This window comes from Megalops cyprinoides, chromosome 20 (genome assembly GCF_013368585.1).
Source record: "Megalops cyprinoides isolate fMegCyp1 chromosome 20, fMegCyp1.pri, whole genome shotgun sequence".
NCBI lineage: Eukaryota > Metazoa > Chordata > Actinopteri > Elopiformes > Megalopidae > Megalops > Megalops cyprinoides.
In genome coordinates, this window is record NC_050602.1 from 13,052,713 (window position 1) to 13,075,841 (window position 23,129).

Below are 23,129 nucleotides of genomic sequence, written 5' to 3' on the forward strand. Positions count from 1 at the left end.
TGTGAATGCAGCGAGTGAGGGTGGCCTCTCTGCTTGTTTGCGCATGTTTATCCCGCACAATCAAACAAAGTCAAGAGATTTATGGGCAGATTTAATGTAAAGCACAAACATACAGTGTGCACGCAATGTGTTTATTGTGCTGTGTGTTTATGTGTGTACGTTTATATGTTAGCTGGCCGGTGTTTGTTTGCGTCTGTGGGGACGTGAATTGTTTGTAATACCTGTTGCTTCGTCTGTGCGTCAGGCTGCGGTTTGAGGTTACAGAACTTTGGGTCTAATGGCATCGTGCTCAGGCTGACAGGTCAGGAAACACTAACAAGCACATTATGGCCTTTTATGTCCATCAGCCATTGCATTCCGGTGTGTTTCTTCCGGTGTGTATAGTCTGTGTTATCACAGGAAACTGACTTCACTCCTGACAGATTCCATTCAGGTGAGCGCTGTTCATTAAAAATGGGGTAACAGCATCAGAACCCATTCCAGCATTGTATTGGCATTGTTTAAAAAATTGTTCAGGTGATGGGCTGGACTGATACGGATAATGTTTTGGCCTCTGTTAGTTGTCCTTTTTAATCACATTCACATTTGCATTTGCTTAGCTGATGCTCTTTTCTCTCCCTTCTCCACCCAACCATTAATAGTCACCAATTATATGTTTAGGCTCCTTACCACCTCAACAGCAACTGCTGAACCCATTCAGGGTAAGGTGTGGTGCATATAACGTTCCAGTACATATGTGCACACACCGTGGCTATTTCACTCACCGCAAGGCTCACAGAGCATCAGAAGGCAGATAGCATCAGGAGGATAGATGCATCTTCCTGATGCTATCTGACTCATAGGCACCCGAGTAAGTCCCAGGGAGCCAAGAGCTGAGGGATGAGGGGATGAGAGGACTAGTAGCAAAGTAATAAGGAACAGGGCTCGTAACTGAGAGGTTGCTGGTTTGAAAATCGTAACCTGTAAGCTGTTCTGGTCTGCTACATGACAACAGTATAATTTAATGACCCTGGCGGACCTGCACACCCCTATCCCCGGTAGAGCAAAGCCAATTTGTCCTGTCAATGTGGACTCCCAGGCAATGTTGTAAATGACACAGTCAGTTTTGAACCCTGGTTCTGGGGCTCAGCCTGCACCTGAAATGAGCACTTTTACCCATGGTCGCCTCATGATTCTTCATCAATAATTATCTAAACTACAGTATTTACATTTCCTAATTGTACAGCTGGATATTTCCTACCTACCTTGCTCAAGGGTACAGCAAAAGCAACCCAGGGGGGAATCAAGCTAGAAATATTTGTGAGTCCTGCTTCTTACTACTGTGCCTCATTGCCCTTGCTGCCAATAGCAGTACTGCTGCTCCTTGTGATTTTGCCAGGTCTGACTGGAGAGGGTGGCTGGAAGCACTCTATGGTACTTGTTACAGTTTTTCACAACTGTTTACACAAGTGTCCTGAAATTACACTGTAATTTCTGAAAAAATACTATTATGTAAATTATTATGGCATCAGTGACCACATGCTTTGTCACATTTGTAACAGAATGCTATTGTAATCTGTGTAATTTTTTTTTCTGCATTTTTCTCCCCAATTTGGAAATGGCCAATTCCCTGAATTGTTGGAATGGCCAATTTGTCATTGATGTTTGGTCCCATTGCACAGCCCCCACAGTCAATCTGGGAGCGCGTGGACAAGCATGTGCCCTCCTCCGAGACACGTCAGTGAACAAATTGTGGACTAGAGCAGCATGGTGGAAACTGACGTTATCCCAAATGACAGTGTAACAGGACTGCTGTGGCCACCTGGCTCTCTCTGCTCCTGTTGGTACACAGGTGAGCTCACCTGTGGCCCTCTCATTCACTCCAAAGTTCTGATTGCTGATTGATCGAGGTTGAGCTTGTCAGTGTTTGCACCTTGATGACTTTGTGTTAACAGTTGAAGTTTTAATGATGAGAGTTTAATTTATTGAATGGCAGTGCTTTGTACATGAAAACACGAGGGTTCATTGATGATGTGTGTAGGGTTTTGCACAATATGGCTTAATGATATACAATTAGTGTGAAAGCATGTAGAATAATGCTCATAGTATTGTTGAAATTGTCTTTCTTTTGGCAACTCAGTGAATGGATTGGGGTTTTTTGTTCATAGAACTTGTTATGTTGTTCACTGTGTATGTGAAAAACTGCAATATTGCGTCTCCTGCACTGATTGTTTGTGATGTTTATAATCGAGAACGCACATTCCACCACTTGTATGTGTAAATACGCATTCCTTGGGCTAAGTTCAACGGAAGCTCACATAAACTGATACGACGCCCCGGCACCTGCTTGCCCAGGTCACAGCTCTGATTTACTGTGTGTTTATTATTGGCAAACTGAAGCTTGACTTCGGTCAGAATGTACAGATTGACCTTTTAAACTCTGTGAGAGTGCTAGAGCCAGAAAATGAGCTGAACTGTGGCCCTGATACTGATGGAGAACGTCTTTTGACAGTAAGTGAAGTATGTGATGTTGCGTCGCATGCAAGCCAGAACTGCGTGCGTGCGTGCGGCGCCAAGTATGTGGTGGATTCTGGGAGTGTCGTGAGAGAGTGTGGGTGAGGAAAACACTTAGATGCAAGAAGTTTCTCACAGCATGACATGAGAGCACAGAGCAACGGGCCAAGAAGTGGAGCGGTATGTGGGATGCAGACCCCTCTGCTTGTTTGCTCACGTTGCAATCAAATAATTGTCAAGATTTAATAGAGCTTTAACATACCAGACCACATGTTTGCATGACATTCTGACCTCCAAAATGCCTTGCCATAAACAGCAAATAGGGAGTAGTCCTGAGTGGAAGACTTTATGAAATTCCACTTTCAGTTTTTCTCACACTGTGACTGTAAGTATACAAACTATGATCAGTTGAGGGACTCCTGCATCAAAATCCTAAACCACCTCTAAGACTCTAAGCACATTTTACTTGCATTCACTCATTTTGCAATGTCAGTTGACTCTTTTGAAAAAAAAAAAAACTTTGCACACAGCTCTAACTTACAGCTTGTTCTGAATTCTCCTGTGCTCATACGGGAGACATGACTGAAAATACCAAACTCTAATTAGTAATTGCCCTAATTCACACTCCACCTGTACAAACTCAAATTGCTGAAGTGTTTAATTATCTGTCAGAGGTTAGGCATGAATGAAAGAGGTCACATCTGTTCATTGTTACATTACATTATTGTCATTTAGCAGACACTTTTATCCAGAGTGACTTATATTGGTTATAGTTTTACATGAGAACTGCCTGAAAAAATGATTTGTAAAAATAATATTTTTATGATAAATTTTCATATTTATATTCATTTTGGAAGTGAAAATGTGTGAAAATCATCCATAATAAGGTATGATCAGGCCATAAACACACATAAATCTCGATGGTACAGCAAAATGCCATATTTCTAATTTAAGGCTAAAAACTCCATATAGCATGCCAAATGAAAACAACTTTATAAAATATGGTAGTAAATCATGCAAAAGTTTGTCATAGCATTAGAATATTGGATATGTTCACTACTGAAATTTAATCATTTCTGCATTTTAAAATAAAATGGTTTTTGTCAAATCATGCCATCAAACTAAAAATAATTCCCATCAAAACAGAGTATGCAATGATCATTTCCTCATATTTAGATTACCCAAACAGCAATGAGCAAAAGGTTTGTAACTTACATTGTGGTAAGTATTTGAAATTATGTACAGTAAGACATTTTGCATTTAAAGTAACATTATAAATGTATAATATATAGATTTAGACTTTTGGATCAAAATCTTGTATGTTGTACAAGGCAAAATGAATGCAGTGGAGTCCACGACCTCTACCTTGGCCACATTCACAGTCTCGACCTAGGCCACGACCCATCAATACCAACTCCATCAGTCTACTCAGAGTTGTAAAAAACGCCATACAGGTTTTCTAGCAGCTTTTTATGTAGTTGTGAAGTGATTACCAGTTGTGCTGCTGTGCTGTTCACCTGCGTAATGTTAGAAGTAGGGAGACGTGATTGCAAATGAATGTTGAACTCATTTAATGACCTGTGTGTCTACTAATAAGCATTTCACCATTGTACAAGGGGGTGGCTATGAGGTGGCTGTATTCTAATGACTCAGCTTGTGATTTAGAGTTTTGTATTTTGCATGTAAGCACAGCATTTTGTGTCTTACAATAAGAATTTTGCAAGTCAGTTTGGCTCTTTGTGTTAAGAGTGTTGCAGATTGAAAATCTGAACCCATTTTGAAAGGGTATGTGGAATGGTGTTGTGATACTAGTTTTGAGAACATGAGATGTTGTTTCAAGAAATCTGTGCAAACATTTGTGCAAAAAAAGTTGTAACCTGTGTAAGCCACTCTGGATAAGAGCATCTGCTAAATGCCAGTATTACAGTGAAATGTAACATAAAATGTAATTCACAGTCAGATTGTGGGAGTTCAGGCCAGTATGATCATTTTTAAAATTTAATTTTAAATAAAACTATTTGCATGCATTTTAATGACCTCTCATCTACAATCAATAACACACATGCCTTATGTTCATGCCACATGTTCTTATAGTACAATATTCTGTCTGTCCAAACATGGCCAGGTGTCAGATTTTCATAGTAACACCATGGCAAAGTTTGGATATGTGGTGTTATGCGTGATTTCAGTGACTTGCAAATCAAAAATAGGGGTGTTTTGGTCAGTGTTTCCATCTTTAACGGCAAATGCCAAAATGGCAAAACTCCCAACAAACGTTATGATATCTGCATGTGTGGATATCTTACGCATGGCATGGCATCTTATCCATCTATCATAGGGGTGATAGTGAGCTTTGAGGTTTTGGATTTGGAGGGGGGGGGAGTGGTGTTTTATTCACTTTTTTCTCAGGAGCTGAAGAGAGGGTTGAGATGGTCTCACGCTGAACATTTAACATGTTTGTAGTAGAGCTGTGGCTTGCACTCCTCACACAAAGCTGTTATCAGCTGTTATGTGGTAAATATTGCCGGATCCTTGGGGAAAGGACTGCGACTCTTGACAACAGTGTGAAACATCTGTGTGCTACATCACTGTGGGAAAGTTTGTGTGTACGCCTGCTTTCTCACCTTCAAATAAAAGGGACACGAAGACGGTTCAGAACTTTCAGGTCAATCAGGTCAGGTGTATTTTTCCGTGTGTGCTGTTTTGCATTTCCTACATGTACACGTATATATACGTGTGTGTACTTAATGGTTATTTCATTGTTCCCTGGTGTGTATGTATGTGTGTGTGTGTGTGTGTGTGTGTGTGTGTGTGTGTGTGTGTGTGTAGTGATGATCCTGTTGTTTTTCTCCAGGTTTGTGTGTGTAGAGATTCTGTTGTTCTTTTCAGGTGTGTGTTTGTATAATGGTGGTCATGTTGTTTTTCCAGGTCTGTGTGTGTAAAGGGAAGGCCGGATGTCACTGTGATGGTGTGAAAGGCGACAAGGTAGGACAAGGCAGGACACCCCCTGCCCCCAGCCCCGCCCCCCAGCTCCACTGTGTCTCCCTAGCTCCATAACTCATTATTCCATAACTCTTCAGAGATGCAACATGGCACTGTGGAGAGCCTTCCACCATGGTCTCCCCCTTCCTCCTCTTCTCCACATACTTCATAACATTGACTGCCCTCTATAGCTTCAGTGACTAATTGCACTGCATCAAACAGGTAATTTGCAGCACTGTCTTCACTCCATCCTCCTGTCTGTCTCCTGCAGGGTGAGAGAGGATTCCCAGGACCAGACGGAGCACCTGGGTTCACTGGTTTTCCTGGCCCAGAGGGCCGTACAGGACTTGATGGCCCAAAGGTTATATTTGTTACATTATTCACCACATGCACCACATGGTGATGTGATTAGTGATGGGTGTTTTAAGTCATTTGAGGGGTTTCTGTGGTATTTTCAGTGGTTGCAGTTTGTGATTGCAGCAGACAGCAACTCTTTTTTTTAATTCCAGTTGTTTTTTACGCTTTTCCTCTTTTTTAAAGTTAACTTTGGAATTTTTTGTGAAAGTGCTATGAGAAACATTGGAACCTGAGTCAAATTCCTTTTAATGTGTGAAAGCATATTTGGCCAATAGAATCTGATTCTGATTCTTCGGATTCTGAATCAGATATTATACATTTAGCTTACCCCACCACAACATCCTCTAAACTCATGCAGAAATACTGAAGCAAACCCCTAGTACAGTGGTATGGTAGAAGTCTAGAGCACAGCAAATGCAAGTGGAGGGTATCTCCGCTGACAGACAGGCACCTGATTAGCCTCTAGAGGGAGCTAATGAGCAATGGGACAATGGAACCTTTGTCAACGTGAGCCACCCTACCACCGGGAGGAACGACACCAGTGTTACTCTACTAATGACATTCCCTAGCTTCGAACTTGCAAAGTCTTGGACCCCTTTACTGCCTGACCTGCAGGTGGGGGTTTCGCATGAGGTGCCAAGCTGGTCCAAAGTCTGTTTAGAGTTTAAAGCTGTTCAGAGTATCGAGTTAATTGGGGAGATGGGGAATAATTAGGGGTTAATGGAGGCAGAGGTGTGGTCTACATCCTGCAGGGAGAAGTCAGACATCAAGATGCTTTTCATTTAAAGATTTAGATGCACAATGAAATTGACCATTTGAGGTAAATATAATGGTAATGCACAATGAAATAAAACTAAAATAAATGAGCCATGCCCCACATTGATCAAGTACATACAATTTAAACAGTGTACAGTATGTTTTCTTGTAAATATTAAGGTATAAATGCAAACAAGTGCAGAGATCGGTCAGAGATGAAGTTTGGTTGCAAGAAAACAAAGTTCCCTTTACGGAAGACTCACGAGGCAAACAAGCAGGCTTCGAACACAAAAAGCATTCACAAAGAATGGCAACTCAAAACTGAGCAATGAGCAAGTGAACAGGCAGGGCTTAAACAGCAGACAAAGCACATGACCGACTACACACAGGTGTAACACTTAAACTAAATGAGACAGTGAACAAACAGGAAACAAGGACATCTGGTGGTAGTCCTGGGAAGCAGCAGCCAGAAACCCAGACAGGATGTTATGAGGACGTCTGTTGGTCATTTTGGGAAGCAGCAGCTGACAACAAATGTTTTTTTTTTTCCCTCTCATAGGGGAATGTGGGCTATCCTGGAGTCCAGGGACCCAAGGGAAAACGGGTGACTCCCTCTTTCTAAGTGATGATTACATTAACACCAATTACATGACGCATTGTTCTGTCACCCAGACATGATGTGTATGGCTGTACATGCGTTTGTGTTTATACATATATATGTGTTTATGTATTTGTGGTGTCTTCGAGTGTGTGTGTGTCCATGTATGTGTTTATGCATGTGTGTGTTGCCTGTGGTGGTTTATTGTGACAGGGTGTTACTGGGGAACCAGGAAACTTTGGAGCTCCAGGAGAGCCGGTATGATAAACAATTATTTCATAATGCTGCCCCACCCTCTTGCTCTGTGACTGTGCCCTGGAGTGTGTGCATGACGTTATCTGTCTGTGTGGATGTCTGAGCAGGGCATACCAGGGAATGCTGGAGAAATAGGACCTCCAGGTGCCCCAGGATGCAATGGGACAGCGGTATGCTAATGATCTCTTTGTCTGTACGGCTTTGTTCCCCCTCTTCTCCCCTCAAATGCTCACACTATGTGTCCCCCTACCAAACACACACACTTAATATTCTGCGTACTGCCAAAAACACATGCATGATGACCTGTCTGTGTCTGCAGGGGGAGAGGGGATATCCTGGTCGCCCTGGTTTTCCTGGACCTGATGGATCATTAGTAAGAACTCTTTCCTGATTTTTTCAGTCATCGCTATTGTTCAGCAGTCAGTCAGGGTTTAGTTCAGCTGTCAGTCATTGGTGGTCACTGCTGAGTTTAGATTCTTTCAGCATCAATCTGGTTACATGCTGCTTTCAGAGTGATTCTCCCTGCATTTTCTCCTTGACTCTCTTGGCTCACAAACTTATGGGTATATATGAGCTGTGTGTATGAGCTATAAACAGATCTCTACAGTTAGGGAGAGAAGTTTTGCTAATGTTTCAAATTTCTTTTACAGGGTGTCCAGGGTCTACCTGGTAGTAAGGTCTGTATGTGTATTTTTGCAAGTGTGTGTGTGTGTGTGTGTGTGTGTGTGCACTCCTGTGTAAGAGTATATATGTGTATATTTCTGAGAGTGGGTCTGTGAGTGTGATTGTGTGTGTGTGTTTATGTGTTCGAGTATGAGCGTGGTGTGATGTCCATGTCGGGTTTTCTGACAGGGGGACCCTTCACCTGCCTATATTGGAGGGAAAGGACAACCAGGGGCACAGGGAAGACCAGGAAATACTGTAAGAAAATCAGCTGATCAGCACCCACAGTGCCACCAATACCACCAATACCACTCATACCATCAACAGCAGCAATACAATCAGTATCACCAATATCATAAATACCACCAAAACCAGCAATGCCGTCAATACCAATAATACCAGCAACATCACCAATAGAACAAATATCTACACTGCCAATAATGTCAACAGAACCACCAGTACCATATCTCCTCTCTCTCTTGCTAAGTGTGCCCTACATAGACTCATCTTTTTGTGTTGCAGGGTCCGCTTGGATATCCAGGAGAAATGGGCCTCCCTGGGCTTCCTGGTCCAGTTGGTACACCGGTGAGAGAAGTGATATTAGCTGTGAGAGATAATATGCAGTGCACCTGGTCCTGCATGGACATTAGATTCCCTGGTTGGTATTACAAAGAGTGTGTATGTGGTTCTCTATATAATATTAGAAATTCTGTTGATTAGATCAGATCTGTCGATTGTGATGTATGTGTCAAGTGTTACTGTATGACTGTGATGTCTGTTCTCCCTGTCTACAGGGCCAAATGGGTTTCCCTGGTACACCAGGGGAAAAGGTGACAATTTAATTTAATATATGTATATATGTATGTATGCATGTATGTATGTGTTTTTATGTGTGTGTATGTGTCCGGTGATGTAGTTCTTTATGTCCTTTGCAGGGCAAAGAGGGGAGGAGCTCAGGCATTCCAGGTCCCAGAGGTGTTAAGGTGAGAGTTCACACCTTAAATCACAGCGACAGGGCGTACTTTCAGCCATTAACACCCACAGCTCTGTCATTGTTACTTCACTGTCGTTGATATCTACAGCCCTGTCAGTATTACCTACAGCACTGCCATTGTTATCTATAGCCCTATCACTGTTACCTACAGCACTCTCATTGTTATCTATAGCCCAGTCACTGTTACCTACAGCACTGTCATTGTTATCTATAGCCCTATCACTGTTACCTACAGCGCTCTCATTGTTATCTATAGCCCAGTCACTGTTACCTACAGCACTGTCATTGTTATCTATAGCCCTATCACTGTTACCTACAGCGCTGTCATTGTTATCTATAGCCCAGTCACTGTTACCTACAGCACTGTCATTGTTATCTATAGCCCAGTCACTGTTACCTACAGCACTGCCATTGTTATCTGTAGCCCTATCACTGTTACATACAGCGCTGCCATTGTTATCTATAGCCCATAGTCTATATGTAGAGTTTTGACAGTGTGCACATGCCATATTCTTTTTCACAATAACCTAACAAGCTAATTTGACATACCAATGTGTCTGTAGGTATATAGTTTTCCTTTTTACCTGGTTCTTGATTTTTACTTGATTACTACCTAGTAATAGGTAGTAATCAAGTAAAAGTAGTAGTAATATAATACCTGGCTTCTTTTGGGCATCCAAGGGGTCAGGAGTTGAATGTGCGCCCCACCCCTGTGGTGTTTGGAACTGTTGTGTTAGGTGGAGTACAGAGCTGTCTAACTTCCTCTTTCAGGGTGAGCAAGGTCCCTCTGGGCCTCCCGGGATTAAAGGAATAAAACTATACGCAACTGCACCCCGGGAACTTAAGGTAAACCTGGGTGGGCTGAGGGCAGAGCTATCTCAGATTGGGTTGGTCTTAATTCAAACACAATGTGTTCACTTAGGTGAGAGTCAGGTGAGAGAGGGTCGTTCAGTCACTTCTGCGAGTTGAAATAAGACAGCCTGTTATATATGAGTAAAATTAATAATTCATGTCAGATTATATATAGGAAATACTGCAGTTACCGAACCACAATGTAGCTACAATCTAGTTTAAAAAATAATCCATTTACACACATACATAATGCTTGCTGGAGTTTTTCACTGTCTAAAACCAGTCTTTGCAGTGGCAGCCACAACTATGATGGCTGATGCGCTTGGCTAAACATCTTTGCCTTTTTGACTTTCCCACCAAACCAATCCAAAAGGTTTTAAGTATCCTTTTCTTTTGTGAGAAAACTGTTCAAAGTTTTGTTGAATGCACCTCTGGCTTGAGTGTTTTAGGTTGTAGGCTTTGTTAGGGATGGGCTTAGAGTGAAATCACAGTAGGGTCTGTACGTACCTTGGAGACTGGGTGAGTTCTGGCCTGTTTTGTTGCAGGGGGACCGTGGAGATGAAGGTGAGAAGGGCTGTCAAGGATCACCTGTAAGTACAATTTCACCTCAGGAACTCGCAGAATCCAAAAACCAATGGGATTATAACACATGAGCAGGAAGAACCCAAGAGCAGAAACCACACAGCAGGATTATAAAGAAACAAAGTAACATTACTGGAGGCTTGAAAACACCAAGCTTTGTGCCCAGGACCATACACATGACAGGGCAGCTCAACGCTGAGCAGGGAAGCAGGCCACAGGCAGGGTTTATATTGAGAACAAAATGCACGGCTAACTACCAGGCTAACTACACACAGGTGAACTCAATTAAGAAGGTTAAACAAGGCATAGACAGGAAAATGTTGAGGGATGATGAGGTGATTTAGGAAACCACACAAATCTGCAGTCAAAGTGCATGTGACACAAATGTGTATATAACACACACAATACAAAACTGACTGATTCCAGGGAGATGCAACAGGGGCTGTACACAGCAACTATGTCTGTCTGCCTGACTGCCTGTATGTAAAAGTCAGTTCACCTGTCTGTCTGTTGGTCTATAAAATGGATTCCCTTGTTTGCCTGTCTGTAATCATGTGTTGGCCTTTTGTTTCATTGTCCATCTATAATATTGTATTGACCCTTCTGTCTGTTGGAATATCCTCAGGGCCTACCTGGACAAGTCAGACAGAAAGGAGTCAAAGGTGACAATGGGGAGCCGGGTGCTGAGGTATAGCTGAGCCTGGGAACTCTTCATCTGATAAATTTGACATTTCATTATTAGACTAGACTAACTAGACTCGATGCCACTTACTATAATTGTTCTATTTTCAGGGGAAGGTTGGGAAGGAGGGCAGCTATGGAGGTCATGGATTAATGGTAAAAACAGTGCCAACCTGCAGTCACATGTCAGTCATCTACCAACTCAACAACATTACAGTTTATTGCTGTTTATTACATACCTATTTAAAAAATGCACATAGTTTTCTCTGCTCCAGTTTTTCCAGGAAGATGTTTGCATAGACAAAACACATCTGCCAAATCTTCAATGGCATCCTTCTTTTTTGTGTTTTTGATAGAGGATTTCACTCTCACCTGTGTCAATGTCAGAATTTGTCTTTTTTATATTCAAATTTGTCTATATTTTATATTCAAATATTCCGAGTTGTGCAATGTAAATCGCATTTGTCAGGTTGCAGTGTACCAGGTGGATGTCATTGTACTTGCTCACTCAGACGACTGCCTCTTGATACTATTTGTGTGACATTTCATTTCAGTCTCCTTCCGTCAATTTCTCTGTTCTGCACCAATTCACTTCTGTTTGTATCAACTATTCAATTGATAGCTATGATTATTTATGTGTCAGTATTGAAATTAGAGTGCCTACATGGGCAGCTAGAGGATAACAATTGAACTACAGTTTGAAAACTTCAAAGACCATGTGGTGAAATGCAAATCTGCATTTGATGTGGAAGGAGCTCAATTATTGTCAAGGCTGAAAATTCAAAGACAAGATTCTTGTCTTTCAAATAATTAACAATTAAACAATTAATAGTCATGGGGGACAGGTTTTCCTTCACATATACTGTGCTAATCCCTCGTAGTAAATCAGATATACACTGCGCTGATCCGTCTTAGTTAAACACTCTTTCAGTGAATCAGATCTATACTGCACTGATTTCTCTAAGTAAATCAGTTCAGCATTGCACTGCTTTGTGTCAGTATACTTCAGGCTACTGTGACACCTACAGTGTGGCACCTGAACCTAATTTAATAAAAAAATAACATATATTGACTCTTGACAGAGTTACAAAACACAAACCCTTATGTGAGGTAGTCCCGAAATTATTTTGAAAGCTGTTTGCTTAACATTCGGGAAAAGAGTAAATGTCTCCCTTCTATGAAACAAACCAAAAGTAAACTCTTGCTACAAATAGTACTCACTGTTGCAACAAAAGAATACTGTATCTTTCTCAGTAAATGAGATGTGATATTTCTCAGTTAAATAGCTCTGTCCTGAGCTCTCTCTTTATTGTGTTTTCACAGGGTAGCAAAGGTAATGTTGGCTACCCAGGTGACCCAGGGGTCCCAGGTCCACAGGTAATTTCTTCAGATTCTTCTGAAAAAAGACTGAAGACTTTTTCTGATTTTTATTTCAGTCTCTTCTCAATGGCCAAGAACATGCCTAAATGTGTGTTAGTTAGCTTGTGTGTTGCTGCTGGGCGAGTATGATGTATTTCCATGTGTATTCATGAATATGGGTGAGTCTGTTTGTATGTATGCATGTGTATATGGCTGTATGTGGATCTGTGTTTGTCTGCCTGTTTGGATAAGCAATCATTACTCTCTCTAGGTAAGTCATGTACTAATGCCACCAGTATTTGTGTGTGGGTGTTTTCATATATGTATTTGTATGCCTGTGAGTTTCTGTGTGCTGTATTCATGTGTGTATTTGAGTTACTGTGTGTGTGAGTGTGATGTGCTGTTTTTGTGTTTACAGGGACAGAGGGGTGAAAGGGGTCCCCCTGGCCCTCCAGGAGAGGTGAGTGAGGAATATTATGATTATGATTGTGGTGGTGATAATAATAATAATAATAATAATAATAATTTTTGCAGTAGTATCCTTTTCTCAGTCGTTTCAATATCTGTCTATGTAGGAGCATTGTTTTGTCAAGTTCCAGTAAAATTACCTCCCCTGATTGGCTGGGTCTGTCAGTATGTGGAGTGGTGCTATGAAAGGAAATGCAATGAGAACATGAGCAGGAATCCTGACAGCACTTTCGTCTTGGGGTAGCAGGAAAGCCCTGCCAAAACGCTTGTGTAGAAAAGAAAAGAAAAGTTTGAATAACACCTACTCATAGAAGGTTTTTTTAAATTTATTTTTACTATTGTCATAGAAGGGTTTTTTCTTTATTTTTACTATTCTCTACATTTTAGAATAATAGTAAAGACTAAGATAACACAAACAGAACCAAAAAAGTGTCAGAGAAATCAAAACTATCTTTGTAGCAAAGGGTGAGAGCAGTCACCCCACCGGCCTCAAACCCAGGTCTACGGGGTACCAAACATGCAACTTTGACCACAACACCAAAAAGCCAGGCTCATTAATATAGCAGTCAGAGCGCATTCTCAACCGTAGTGACGGCACTCTGTCACACTGCCCTCCCCTTCGGGAAGTGCATATTCAACTGTAGTGACGGCACTCTGTCACACTGCCCTCCCCTTCGGGAAGCGCGCTCATGCGCTCATGCGCTCATTCTCTTGCCATACTTCTCCCATCCCAGGGTGCCCCACTCACCAGTGCTTCACCCGTCTCTGGGGTTCCTCACACCGGGGTCAACCTAACCTGGGGGTCCCTCATACGGCTCACACACTGGGCACGGCTCTGATGGCCTCATGGCAAGCCATCCCACTCCTGACACCAACTGTAGTGAAGGGCGAGAGCAGTCACCCCACCCGGCCTCCGTCACAATCTTATTCAAAGCAGCCAAAAAATACTTTTAAAAATTTTTGGAAAGAAATTCATACATTGGCATCAACTTCACTATTTATATTTATCTAAGAACCAATTTTTAAGCATGTAAGCATAGGTCTTTACATCAAAATGACTTTGAATGCATGTTTCCATTATCTTAATCAGGTGTTTCCAACCTTTTGACTGGTACTGAAGTTTTTGGGTTTAAGGACAATTAACAGCGTATTCAAAGTATGATTACTCATGTTTACAATGCAGGCTCTCAGTTTAAAACATTCCAGATTTTCAGGTAGTTTTGGATTAACAATGTTCGAATATGAAATCTAAGTGAACACCCCGACCTGGTCACCCACCCCAACACACACAGGTGATATTTCCGGGGGAGTTTACCAAAGGACAGCCTGGATTACCTGGCCCACAAGGACCCCCAGGCCCACCTGGATTTCGAGGTATGCTTGCTATGCATCACGTAGCCCCTCCACTGTCACCAGTGGTCAGTCGATGAGTTTCTGTGACAGGCTGTCTCGCCTGCCTTTGTTTCAGGTGTGGATGGCTTCCCTGGAAATCCAGGAGCTCCAGGTAGTCACCCTGATAGTACTTTCACCCCCTCGCACTCACATGCAAATGCACACCCCTGTGAACATGGACACTCACACATATGTACAAACGTATGCCTACACATACGCTTTCACACACACGACAGTGCATGTACACCCACACTTACATGTATGCACTCACATGTCATTTTTCTGTGCAGGCGGCGAGTCTTCCCCTGGTCCGCCAGGACCATCTGGTCCACCGGGCCCCTCTGGCTTTAAAGGAGATAAGGGAGACTCTCTCTACATTCCCGGACCCCCTGGACAAGATGGCCCTCCGGGACCACCTGGGCCCCCAGGCGACCCAGGCCCCCCAGGCATCCCAGACCCCTTTGGTATCTGCTCAACTGCTCCAGACACAGCCCCTGTGCACTTTTTCATCAGACTGACAGGCCAATGACTACCAGCATGTCCTTACTGCTCAGAGTGCTGTCTCTAACACAAAGCACAGACATGAAGACAAGGTGCTACCAAGCTGTAGCGACACCTAGTGGGGCTAGGCTTGGCCTGTTCTTTGGTGTGAGGCCACCATCCCTACTGTTAATGGCACTCAGTGGAAGGCAGTCTCCCCTCTGGACCAAGTAATACAATGCCCCACTGCAATGACCATAGCAAAATACTGTAGAAAATGCTGTCTTTCCAGTGAGATGTTGAATTGAGATCCTGTCTTGCTGTGATGATCATTGTTACCATGGCTTTTATTACAAGGAGAGAGGGCTTCCCTGGTGTCTCAGAAAAACACCAGGTGGTCCCATCACATCACAGCACAAAATCACTATCCAGAACTTTCCGTGCCATTATCCCCTGATGGTGGAATGACTTTCCACACTTCACCTGTTCTGCTGAATCCCTTACTATTGTTAAGAAACATCTGAACACACAGCTCTTCCATACTCACCTGATCACCGGAATCACCACCACCTAAAGCAATTTCTTATGTCCTAAACTCTGGTTTTCTTAAATAAAAAACTAAAATTTAATGGTTTAATACACGTGTCTCTACCAGCTAGCTTGTACTTTGTCTAACCAACTATTGAAACTTGGTCATGCAGCACTGCTAATATTGTGATTCCGTGTATGGCTTTCACCTGTGTTGTACTTTGCCTCACTTGTAAGACGCTTTGGATGAAAGCATCTGCCAAATGAATAAATTTAAATGTAAATGTAAAAATGACCACTGCAGCCCTCTCAATCTGGCCTTCTTATCATAACCAAGTGTTATTGGCTATCTGTGTGGTGAGCGATTTTGTAATGTGCTTTGGGATCAGTGAAAGACACTACATAAATGCCACTCACAGCTTACTACTGCTGTACGAGCATCTGGAAATACTGGACTCTAACTGGGTGAGAAACGGTCACACCACAAGGGAGGTGGTCAGTAGTTTGTTCAGTTATTTGTGACATCATATTCTCCGCTACATATATTCTGTGATACATAATTATTCACCATATGATCCGTGTTTCAGTGTTTCCATGTTACAGAATTCTAACAGGCTTTTTTTCACACACAGGTCCACTTGATGGTCAGGGGCTCCCAGGGCGAAAGGGACAGAAGGGAATTAGGGGGCCCCCAGGACCTAGAGGTAACCCGGGACAGACAGGTTAGTACCATTTGTTCTTTACTAGAAAGTTGGAATGGTAGATGTTTGTATCTTCTGCTTTTTCTGCAGCCCAGTTGTTGGTAGATGTGTAAATATCTCCTGTTTAATGTGGTCTTGTCTCTGTCCCAGGGGACAAGGGTGACACCTGCAGAGACTGTCCTGAACCTCAGCGTCCTGGTCCTCCTGGTCCACCTGGTCCACAAGGAGAATCTGGTAATGTCATTCCCCCTGACAAATCTGTGATCAAACATGAAACAATGTATTGAGTACAGGATGTGTGTGGAATAGATAGGAAGTAGTTAGAGATTTACAGGGTGATTTATACAGTACCAGCAATTAGACCACATGACCATTCGGGAACAGGTGACCAGTAGGAACATAATTAATATTGTTATCAGTGTTACCACTATGGATAAGTGGTGTTGGTGGAAATCAGTTGTGCTGCTTGTTGTGCAGTTTTACAGCATCTATCTGTAACTTTCTGAGTTGACCTACAGTACCAGTCAAAAGTTTGGACACACCTGATTAAGATAATGGGAAATGTGCATCAAAAACATTTTGATCAAAAGACCTAAAGCTTGAAATTTGTTTCATTGACAAATATAAAAAAAATGAAGTTGATGCCTATGCATAAATTTCTTTCCAAAAAATCTTTAGTTTAAAAAAATATATATTTTTGACTATTTTGAATAATCTAAAATATAATATAGTTTTGATTTGTTGAACACTTTGAACACTTTTTTGGTCACTGCATAATTACATTTGTATTATTTGTATAATGTCCTTACTATTATTCTAAAATGTGTAAAATAGTAAAAATGTGTCCAATGTGCCCAAAAATGTGTGTCCAAACCTTTGACTTGTACTGTACGTGTCTTGCTCAGGCTTGGATGGATTTCCTGGTTCCAAAGGAAGCGTTGGCATCCAAGGGCAAAGGGGGCTGCCAGGTCCTCAGGTGAGTTCAGCTGGATTCATCAGCCTGTAAGACTGATTTCTATGGTGATTCTTCCCACTCTGTCCACAGCAATGCTTTAATTTTAGGAGGATGTTTCTGGCGTTTTCTCTATGCTGACTGCAGGGCCCTCCTGGCAGACTAGGTCCCCCAGGCAGCCAGGGGGAAAAAGGGGATGGAGGCTACAGCTTTGAAATTGGAGAGAAGGGTGAGCAAGGATCACCTGGTCCCCTAGGCAGTCAGGGGCCAAGTGGAGCTCCTGGGCCCCGTGGATACCCAGGGCCAAAAGGACAGCGGGGTCCCAGGGGTGACTCGGTTAGTCCAACCTCCATGTCTTTCCAACACACCAAAACTGACATTGATCTCACTACGTCACAGGCATTTAGGAGACGCTCTTATTCAGAGCGACTTATGTTGGATGTAGTTTTTTTTAACAGTATTATCCATTTATACAGCTGGATATTTACTGAGGCAACTGTGGGATAAGTAGCATGTCCAAGGGTACAGCCGCAGTGCTCCGGCTCAGAATCAAAATGGCAACCTTTTGGTTATGAGTCCCACTCCTTAACCACTATGCTACACAGCCGCCCTTGCATATATACATATATATACACATGTATACTTACTCACATGCACATTCACATGTTCACACACATACACAGACTAGTACACACATGCACAGAAAGTCCCAGTGTCTGGGACACATGGCCCCCTCTAATGTAATCCCTCTACTACAGGCCCCATCAACGTGAAAATTTTCTGATGTCACTGTCCTACTCCTTAACCACTGTGTTACACTGACACCCCACTCAAGCTGATATGATAATCCTAATAAAATACCTAAGAAAATGGCAGCAGAAACACAGAAAGCTTGGCATTTTGGAATGAGCGTCATTTTGAAATGGATGGCAGATGTACAATGTTCAAGTGGTCAAGTGCGTATGTTCTATCAGGTGTCACGTAATGACTGGCTGTAAATGCTGTGACAAACAATGGAACAGCACTGTGACACTGTGGATGGGATATAAACAATGTTGTGTTGATAATGAATAAGTAGATATATTTGCTGCTGATGTAGCCCTTCAGCGTGAAGGGGGAGGTGGGATTTCCGGGACTTCCTGGGCCTCAAGGACCCCCGGGGCAAGTCGGAGCGAAAGGTTCCCCAGGTACTGGGCCACAAGGCGCACCAGGACCGAAGGGCAGCCAAGGGTTACCAGGCTTTCCAGGCACTTATGGACAACCAGGTATGAATCAAGAGCAAGAACATCTTAAGCTTCAAACGTGACCAGCATATGCACCTACACTGAAGAATGTGGCCAATGCACATAGCCACACCTAAGCATGTCTTAAAGATATTTTTCTACTCTACACTGTCATCCATTTCCCTACTGAATGTGCTGCACTTTTTAGCATTGAACAGAATTCTATTAAAGGTTTATGAATGATCCATGGAGACTCAGATGGTGACATGACTTTTTCCAGGAGAGAAAGGGGATTCATTCCCTGTTCCTGATATCCCAGGAGACCCAGGTCCCCGAGGATCCAGGGGTCCCAAAGGGACAACTGGCCCACCAGGTGAGCAGTGGGGTGGTGTCTCAAACTGGAGTTGGGTGTTGTGGGAAATGAAACCTTCCTTCTTAATTAAACCTTGTCAATTCTGTATGAGGTTTAGCACAAATCCCCTCCCTCCTCAGGACAGATGTGTTTTTAGCAATGAATGTATGGAATGTCACACGTGTGTGGGGTCTTATGTCACAGAAACTGGAATAATCCTTAAACTGGTGACCAGTTATCAATATCTGGGTAGGGGAGTGTGTGAGGAAGTAGGAACTGAGGAGGGGACTGTGTATCACTCAGTGGGTGTATCACTTTTGGCTGATAGTGGTGAGGGTGGGGAAATACAGGGAGAGTGATGCAGAGTGATACGATCAAAGACTTATGTCTAGTGTAACCAGCCAGGTAATAACTAAAGCATGACAAGCTGAATTAAGGGAAACCAGCCATGTCTGGGCTGTGTCTTTACCTGATAATAACTAGGAATCTGCAATGGCAGGACATAACTGGCTCTACTCTGGTGGAATTACAGTACCAGTCAGAAGTTTGGACACACCTAATTAAAATAATGGGACAAATGCATTCAAAGACATTTTGATTTAAAGGCCTACACACATATGCGTAGTGAAAATAGTAAAAATAATGAGTAGGTGTGTCCAATATTTTGACTGATACTATATGTTGGTAAGAGTTCCTCATTACACCACTCTTTAGAGTGCAGATTCAGCCATCAAGGCTGGGATAGAGAGATAACAGTATCCATTCAGAATGTTTTACCTTACAGCACACTAATGAGAAATCAGTTAATCTGTGTAGTGTTTAAATGATTAAATAAATTCAGTGCAGTATTGATTCTGCTGCATTAAAAATGACATGTTATGCAAATGTACTGTTATGTAAAATGCTTCTGTGGATTTGCTATACTTCACACCTTAACACATAAAGAGATCTGAGCTCACTAGCATTCTGTCCTTTTACAGGCAGGTTTGGACCCGACGGTTTACCAGGCTTCCCAGGCGGTCCTGGCATGAAAGGAGAGAGGGGCCAGGGTGCTTACCCAGGGCCACCTGGTTACCGAGGGGACAAAGGTAACAACGACATCATTCTGTCCATACAGTGCTGCGAGTTCTCAATGTGTGGAATTCATGTTCTGTAGACATTTCCGCTTTAGTTTCTCTGTGTACGTGTCTATGTGTGTGTGTGAGAGTGTGTGTTTGGAAGCCTCCTGAATAGGACACTGTACTGTTTCATCAGGTGACAGCGGCCAGCCAGGACTCCCAGGTCTCCCTGGGGTGGGACGTCCAGGATTACCAGGTCTTCCAGGAGCCCCAGGGTTTCCAGGGCCAAAGGTCAAAGCAGACCACCGCACACATGTCTAATCAGAGATCGGCACTCTGTACCCTGAGTCCACTTTAATTTGTTTCACCAAGGGATCCATAGCAAAGATGCTGATGCTATCAGTCAAACTGCAACAGCACAACACCACAGACACACAGAACCATTTCACTTATACACACTAGACAGACAGCACTGTCTGTTCCTCAGCTTCATTCTGTTGTGCTGTCTTGCAAATCTCGGTGGCCAGGAATGGTGAATGCACAGATCTGAGGAGGGTCGGTTCCTGAATTGGGTCCAGAGAGACACCCTACTGTATTTAGTCTACCCAAGCACTGTGGTATTCCAATTTCTGCAGAGGAATTGTAAACAACTGTAAACCTGTTCATGCCTCTAATGGTGCGTTTCCACCAAGCAGTACAGTACAGTTCGGTTTGTTACGTAACGGTTTGGTACGGTAAACCCTGGTACGGCTTGTGTCTCCACTGCCAACCGTACCCTACTTAATAGGTGGGGCGTGTGCTGGATGGCGACTGCTGCGTCAGCTAGGTAAGTAACGTGACATCATAAAAGCGCGCGAAGAACGCAACACGGCAGAGACAGTTGTTGAACCTTTGTGTTTGTATTAGGGCTGTCAACGTTAACACGTTAACGCTCGTTCGCGATTAATCTGGAAACTTTAACGCGTTAACGCGCGGATATTTACCTGGATTCTTGAAAGTCGTGGCAAACGCAGATGTGCTGAATGGCAAATTTCGTTTTAACCCTTTCGCATGTAACTTATTTGTTATGGTATGGAGCGCGCGTGTAACCCTATATGGTTCATTATGTTTTCATTTGTCGTTATTAAGTTTCTTATAGATTTCAGTTAGCATTTGTTATATTTTTACAGTTAAATCACCGTTTCCTCAAAGCCAAAATTAGCTAGAATTTCTCCAATCTAGTGTTCTAATAGCACCAGTTTTAGCATATGCGCTAAACAGCTAATCACACCGGTGTGACTGTACGCGCGAAAGGGTTAAAACGAAATTTGCCGTTCAGCACATCTGCGTTTGCCACACCTTTCAGTAATTCAGCCAGGTAAATATCCGTGCTGGAATTACAGAAAGGAGTTGCGGTCAAACTTGATAATATGATTAATTTGCATTAAAACATTAACACGTTAAAGTTTCCAGATTAATTGCGAACGAGTGTTAACGCGTTAATGTTGACAGCCCTAGTTTGTATTCACGTTGTTGCACGAAAGTGACGACTCTCTGTCGACCAATCAACACATATTTGTGGAAACACAAATAATTGCGTACTGTACTGTACCGAACTGTACTGTACTGCTTGGTGGAAATGCACCATAAAGTAACACTCAGTCTTGTGACAAAAAACAAGACTGAAGTTTCCAGTGGACTGGTACATAGTAAGAGTGAGTGTCATGTGCCCATGGTACAAAGTGATCTCTAGTGAAAAGCTAGCAAGTGTTTTGTGTGTCCCCAGGGTCAATTTGGATTTGGGCCTCAAGGACCGCCTGGTGCACCAGGACCAATAGGGGAGGATGGAGGTCTTGGCATCCCAGGGGACTCTGGGTTTAACGGGCCTCCTGGACCTCCTGGAAGGCCAGGGTCAGGTGGTGGACCTGGAGAAAAAGGTGATTATACTGACAGACAGAAAAAGACATACACACTAGGGTTTCTGTTATCCAGTAATTTATGAAAAACCTATGAATTAAAAACTTGCCGGTCAAAATGTCCGGTAATAATGCTCACACAAAAGGTAGCTATAACGAAGGATATCCCTAAACAGGACATTTGTGTTTTGACAGCAAAACGTGCTTATTTATAAATTCAGCGAGCTGTACCCCGACTGGGCTACACTGGCTAAAATTGCCTTGTTCTGCCTGTGTCAAGTGTGCCAGCAGAGAGGGGTTTCTCTCTGCAGAACCAAATTAAGATGGCGCTGCGAAGTCGTCTGGAGGAGAGACGCAGCTTATGCGCATTTTAAGATGTAACATTGGACACATTTGGTTTCAAGTCAGCAGCAGAGGACTTTGCTGCAATGAAAAAAAGGAAAAAATAAAATGTTATCTGGTATCTTATAGGCTACATTTGTTGCCATGTAGGCCTAGTCTTTTTTTAAACAGGCTACAGATGTTACAGGTTACAGATGTTTCATAATAGCCTACGTTTTAGCAGCTAATGTTGAGGTCTTGCTCAATCGTTACTGTTCGTTTTGCTTCATCGTTACTGTTCGTTTTGCTTAATCATTACTGTTCATTAAATAGTCAAACTGATTTGAGGTTGTTGTCATTCATTCATCAACCTAGGTGTAGGCTAGGTGTAGACTTTGCGTTTGTAACATAGACTGGTAAGTTTCAAATTTGTCCGATAAAATAAATTCTTTCCGGACACTGGACTGGTAAGAAAAAATCCAAGCGGAAACCCTGATACACACACGCCCACACACTCCCAAAAATATTGTATATACACATCTAACCCCTCCACACACACACACATGCACACACACAAACACATACTTGTGTTTTGCCTTGCTCCTCAGGGAACAAGGGTTATGCAGGTTTCCCGGGCCTACAAGGTCTTCCAGGGGTGTGTCTGAGTGGACCCAAGGGTTCAGAGGGACTTCCTGGTTCAAAAGGAGAAGATGGTTTCCCAGGTGTGTCAACTAAACATATTTCACAATAGTAATCCACAATCTGTGTCTCTCTCCCTGGTTCTGTGTAACTGATACTAGGTCTGTCCTTATGGAAATACTACCCTCAACACACCCCATATCATATCATCTCATCTCATCTCAGTAGTTAAGCAGAGTTTAAGTAGTTAAGCAGAGCAGGCCTTGTTAGTACTAGGAATAGAGACTGCCAGGTGATACCAGTTGCTATATGCTCTCTTTCTTTGTAAATTGCTCTTGCCTCTGTGGCCAGCCTCTCCAGCACTGACTGTGATTATTAAAGTGGAACCAAATAAAGCCTGGTCTGCATCTCATAGGCAACCCTAATGACTTAAATGTAGCCACTGATTTCAGTGGACTTTCAAACTTTCCCACTTATACATGTATTTCTCTGGATTGATAAAATGAGTTTGTTTAGATTAGCACAATACACCCCTAAGAAGCATATAA

At 42.7% G+C, this 23,129-nt stretch overlaps 1 protein-coding gene across 2 annotated transcripts in view; it reads left to right on the top strand.

Annotated features, from left to right (window-relative positions):
* LOC118795268 (collagen alpha-5(IV) chain-like) overlaps positions 1-23,129 on the top strand; it is a 39,767-nt gene that overhangs the window by 3,123 nt on the left and 13,515 nt on the right. The window contains exons 2-31 of one of the 2 annotated variants that reach the window (XM_036553634.1): positions 5,422-5,478; positions 5,747-5,836; positions 7,148-7,192; positions 7,400-7,444; positions 7,549-7,611; positions 7,761-7,814; positions 8,092-8,118; positions 8,294-8,362; positions 8,627-8,689; positions 8,899-8,934; positions 9,040-9,087; positions 9,870-9,944; positions 10,496-10,540; positions 11,158-11,220; positions 11,325-11,369; positions 12,537-12,590; positions 12,991-13,032; positions 14,333-14,414; positions 14,509-14,544; positions 14,723-14,896; positions 16,073-16,162; positions 16,292-16,375; positions 17,047-17,117; positions 17,241-17,429; positions 18,193-18,358; positions 18,597-18,689; positions 19,649-19,756; positions 19,923-20,017; positions 21,492-21,642; positions 22,551-22,664. In XM_036553634.1, coding sequence (XP_036409527.1) covers positions 5,422-5,478; positions 5,747-5,836; positions 7,148-7,192; positions 7,400-7,444; positions 7,549-7,611; positions 7,761-7,814; positions 8,092-8,118; positions 8,294-8,362; positions 8,627-8,689; positions 8,899-8,934; positions 9,040-9,087; positions 9,870-9,944; positions 10,496-10,540; positions 11,158-11,220; positions 11,325-11,369; positions 12,537-12,590; positions 12,991-13,032; positions 14,333-14,414; positions 14,509-14,544; positions 14,723-14,896; positions 16,073-16,162; positions 16,292-16,375; positions 17,047-17,117; positions 17,241-17,429; positions 18,193-18,358; positions 18,597-18,689; positions 19,649-19,756; positions 19,923-20,017; positions 21,492-21,642; positions 22,551-22,664 — 2,374 coding nt within the window. Of the gene's footprint in view, positions 1-5,421; positions 5,479-5,746; positions 5,837-7,147; positions 7,193-7,399; positions 7,445-7,548; positions 7,612-7,760; positions 7,815-8,091; positions 8,119-8,293; positions 8,363-8,626; positions 8,763-8,898; positions 8,935-9,039; positions 9,088-9,869; positions 9,945-10,495; positions 10,541-11,157; positions 11,221-11,324; positions 11,370-12,536; positions 12,591-12,990; positions 13,033-14,332; positions 14,415-14,508; positions 14,545-14,722; positions 14,897-16,072; positions 16,163-16,291; positions 16,376-17,046; positions 17,118-17,240; positions 17,430-18,192; positions 18,359-18,596; positions 18,690-19,648; positions 19,757-19,922; positions 20,018-21,491; positions 21,643-22,550; positions 22,665-23,129 lie in introns of those variants that run through there. The other variant, XM_036553635.1, reaches the window with a different exon arrangement.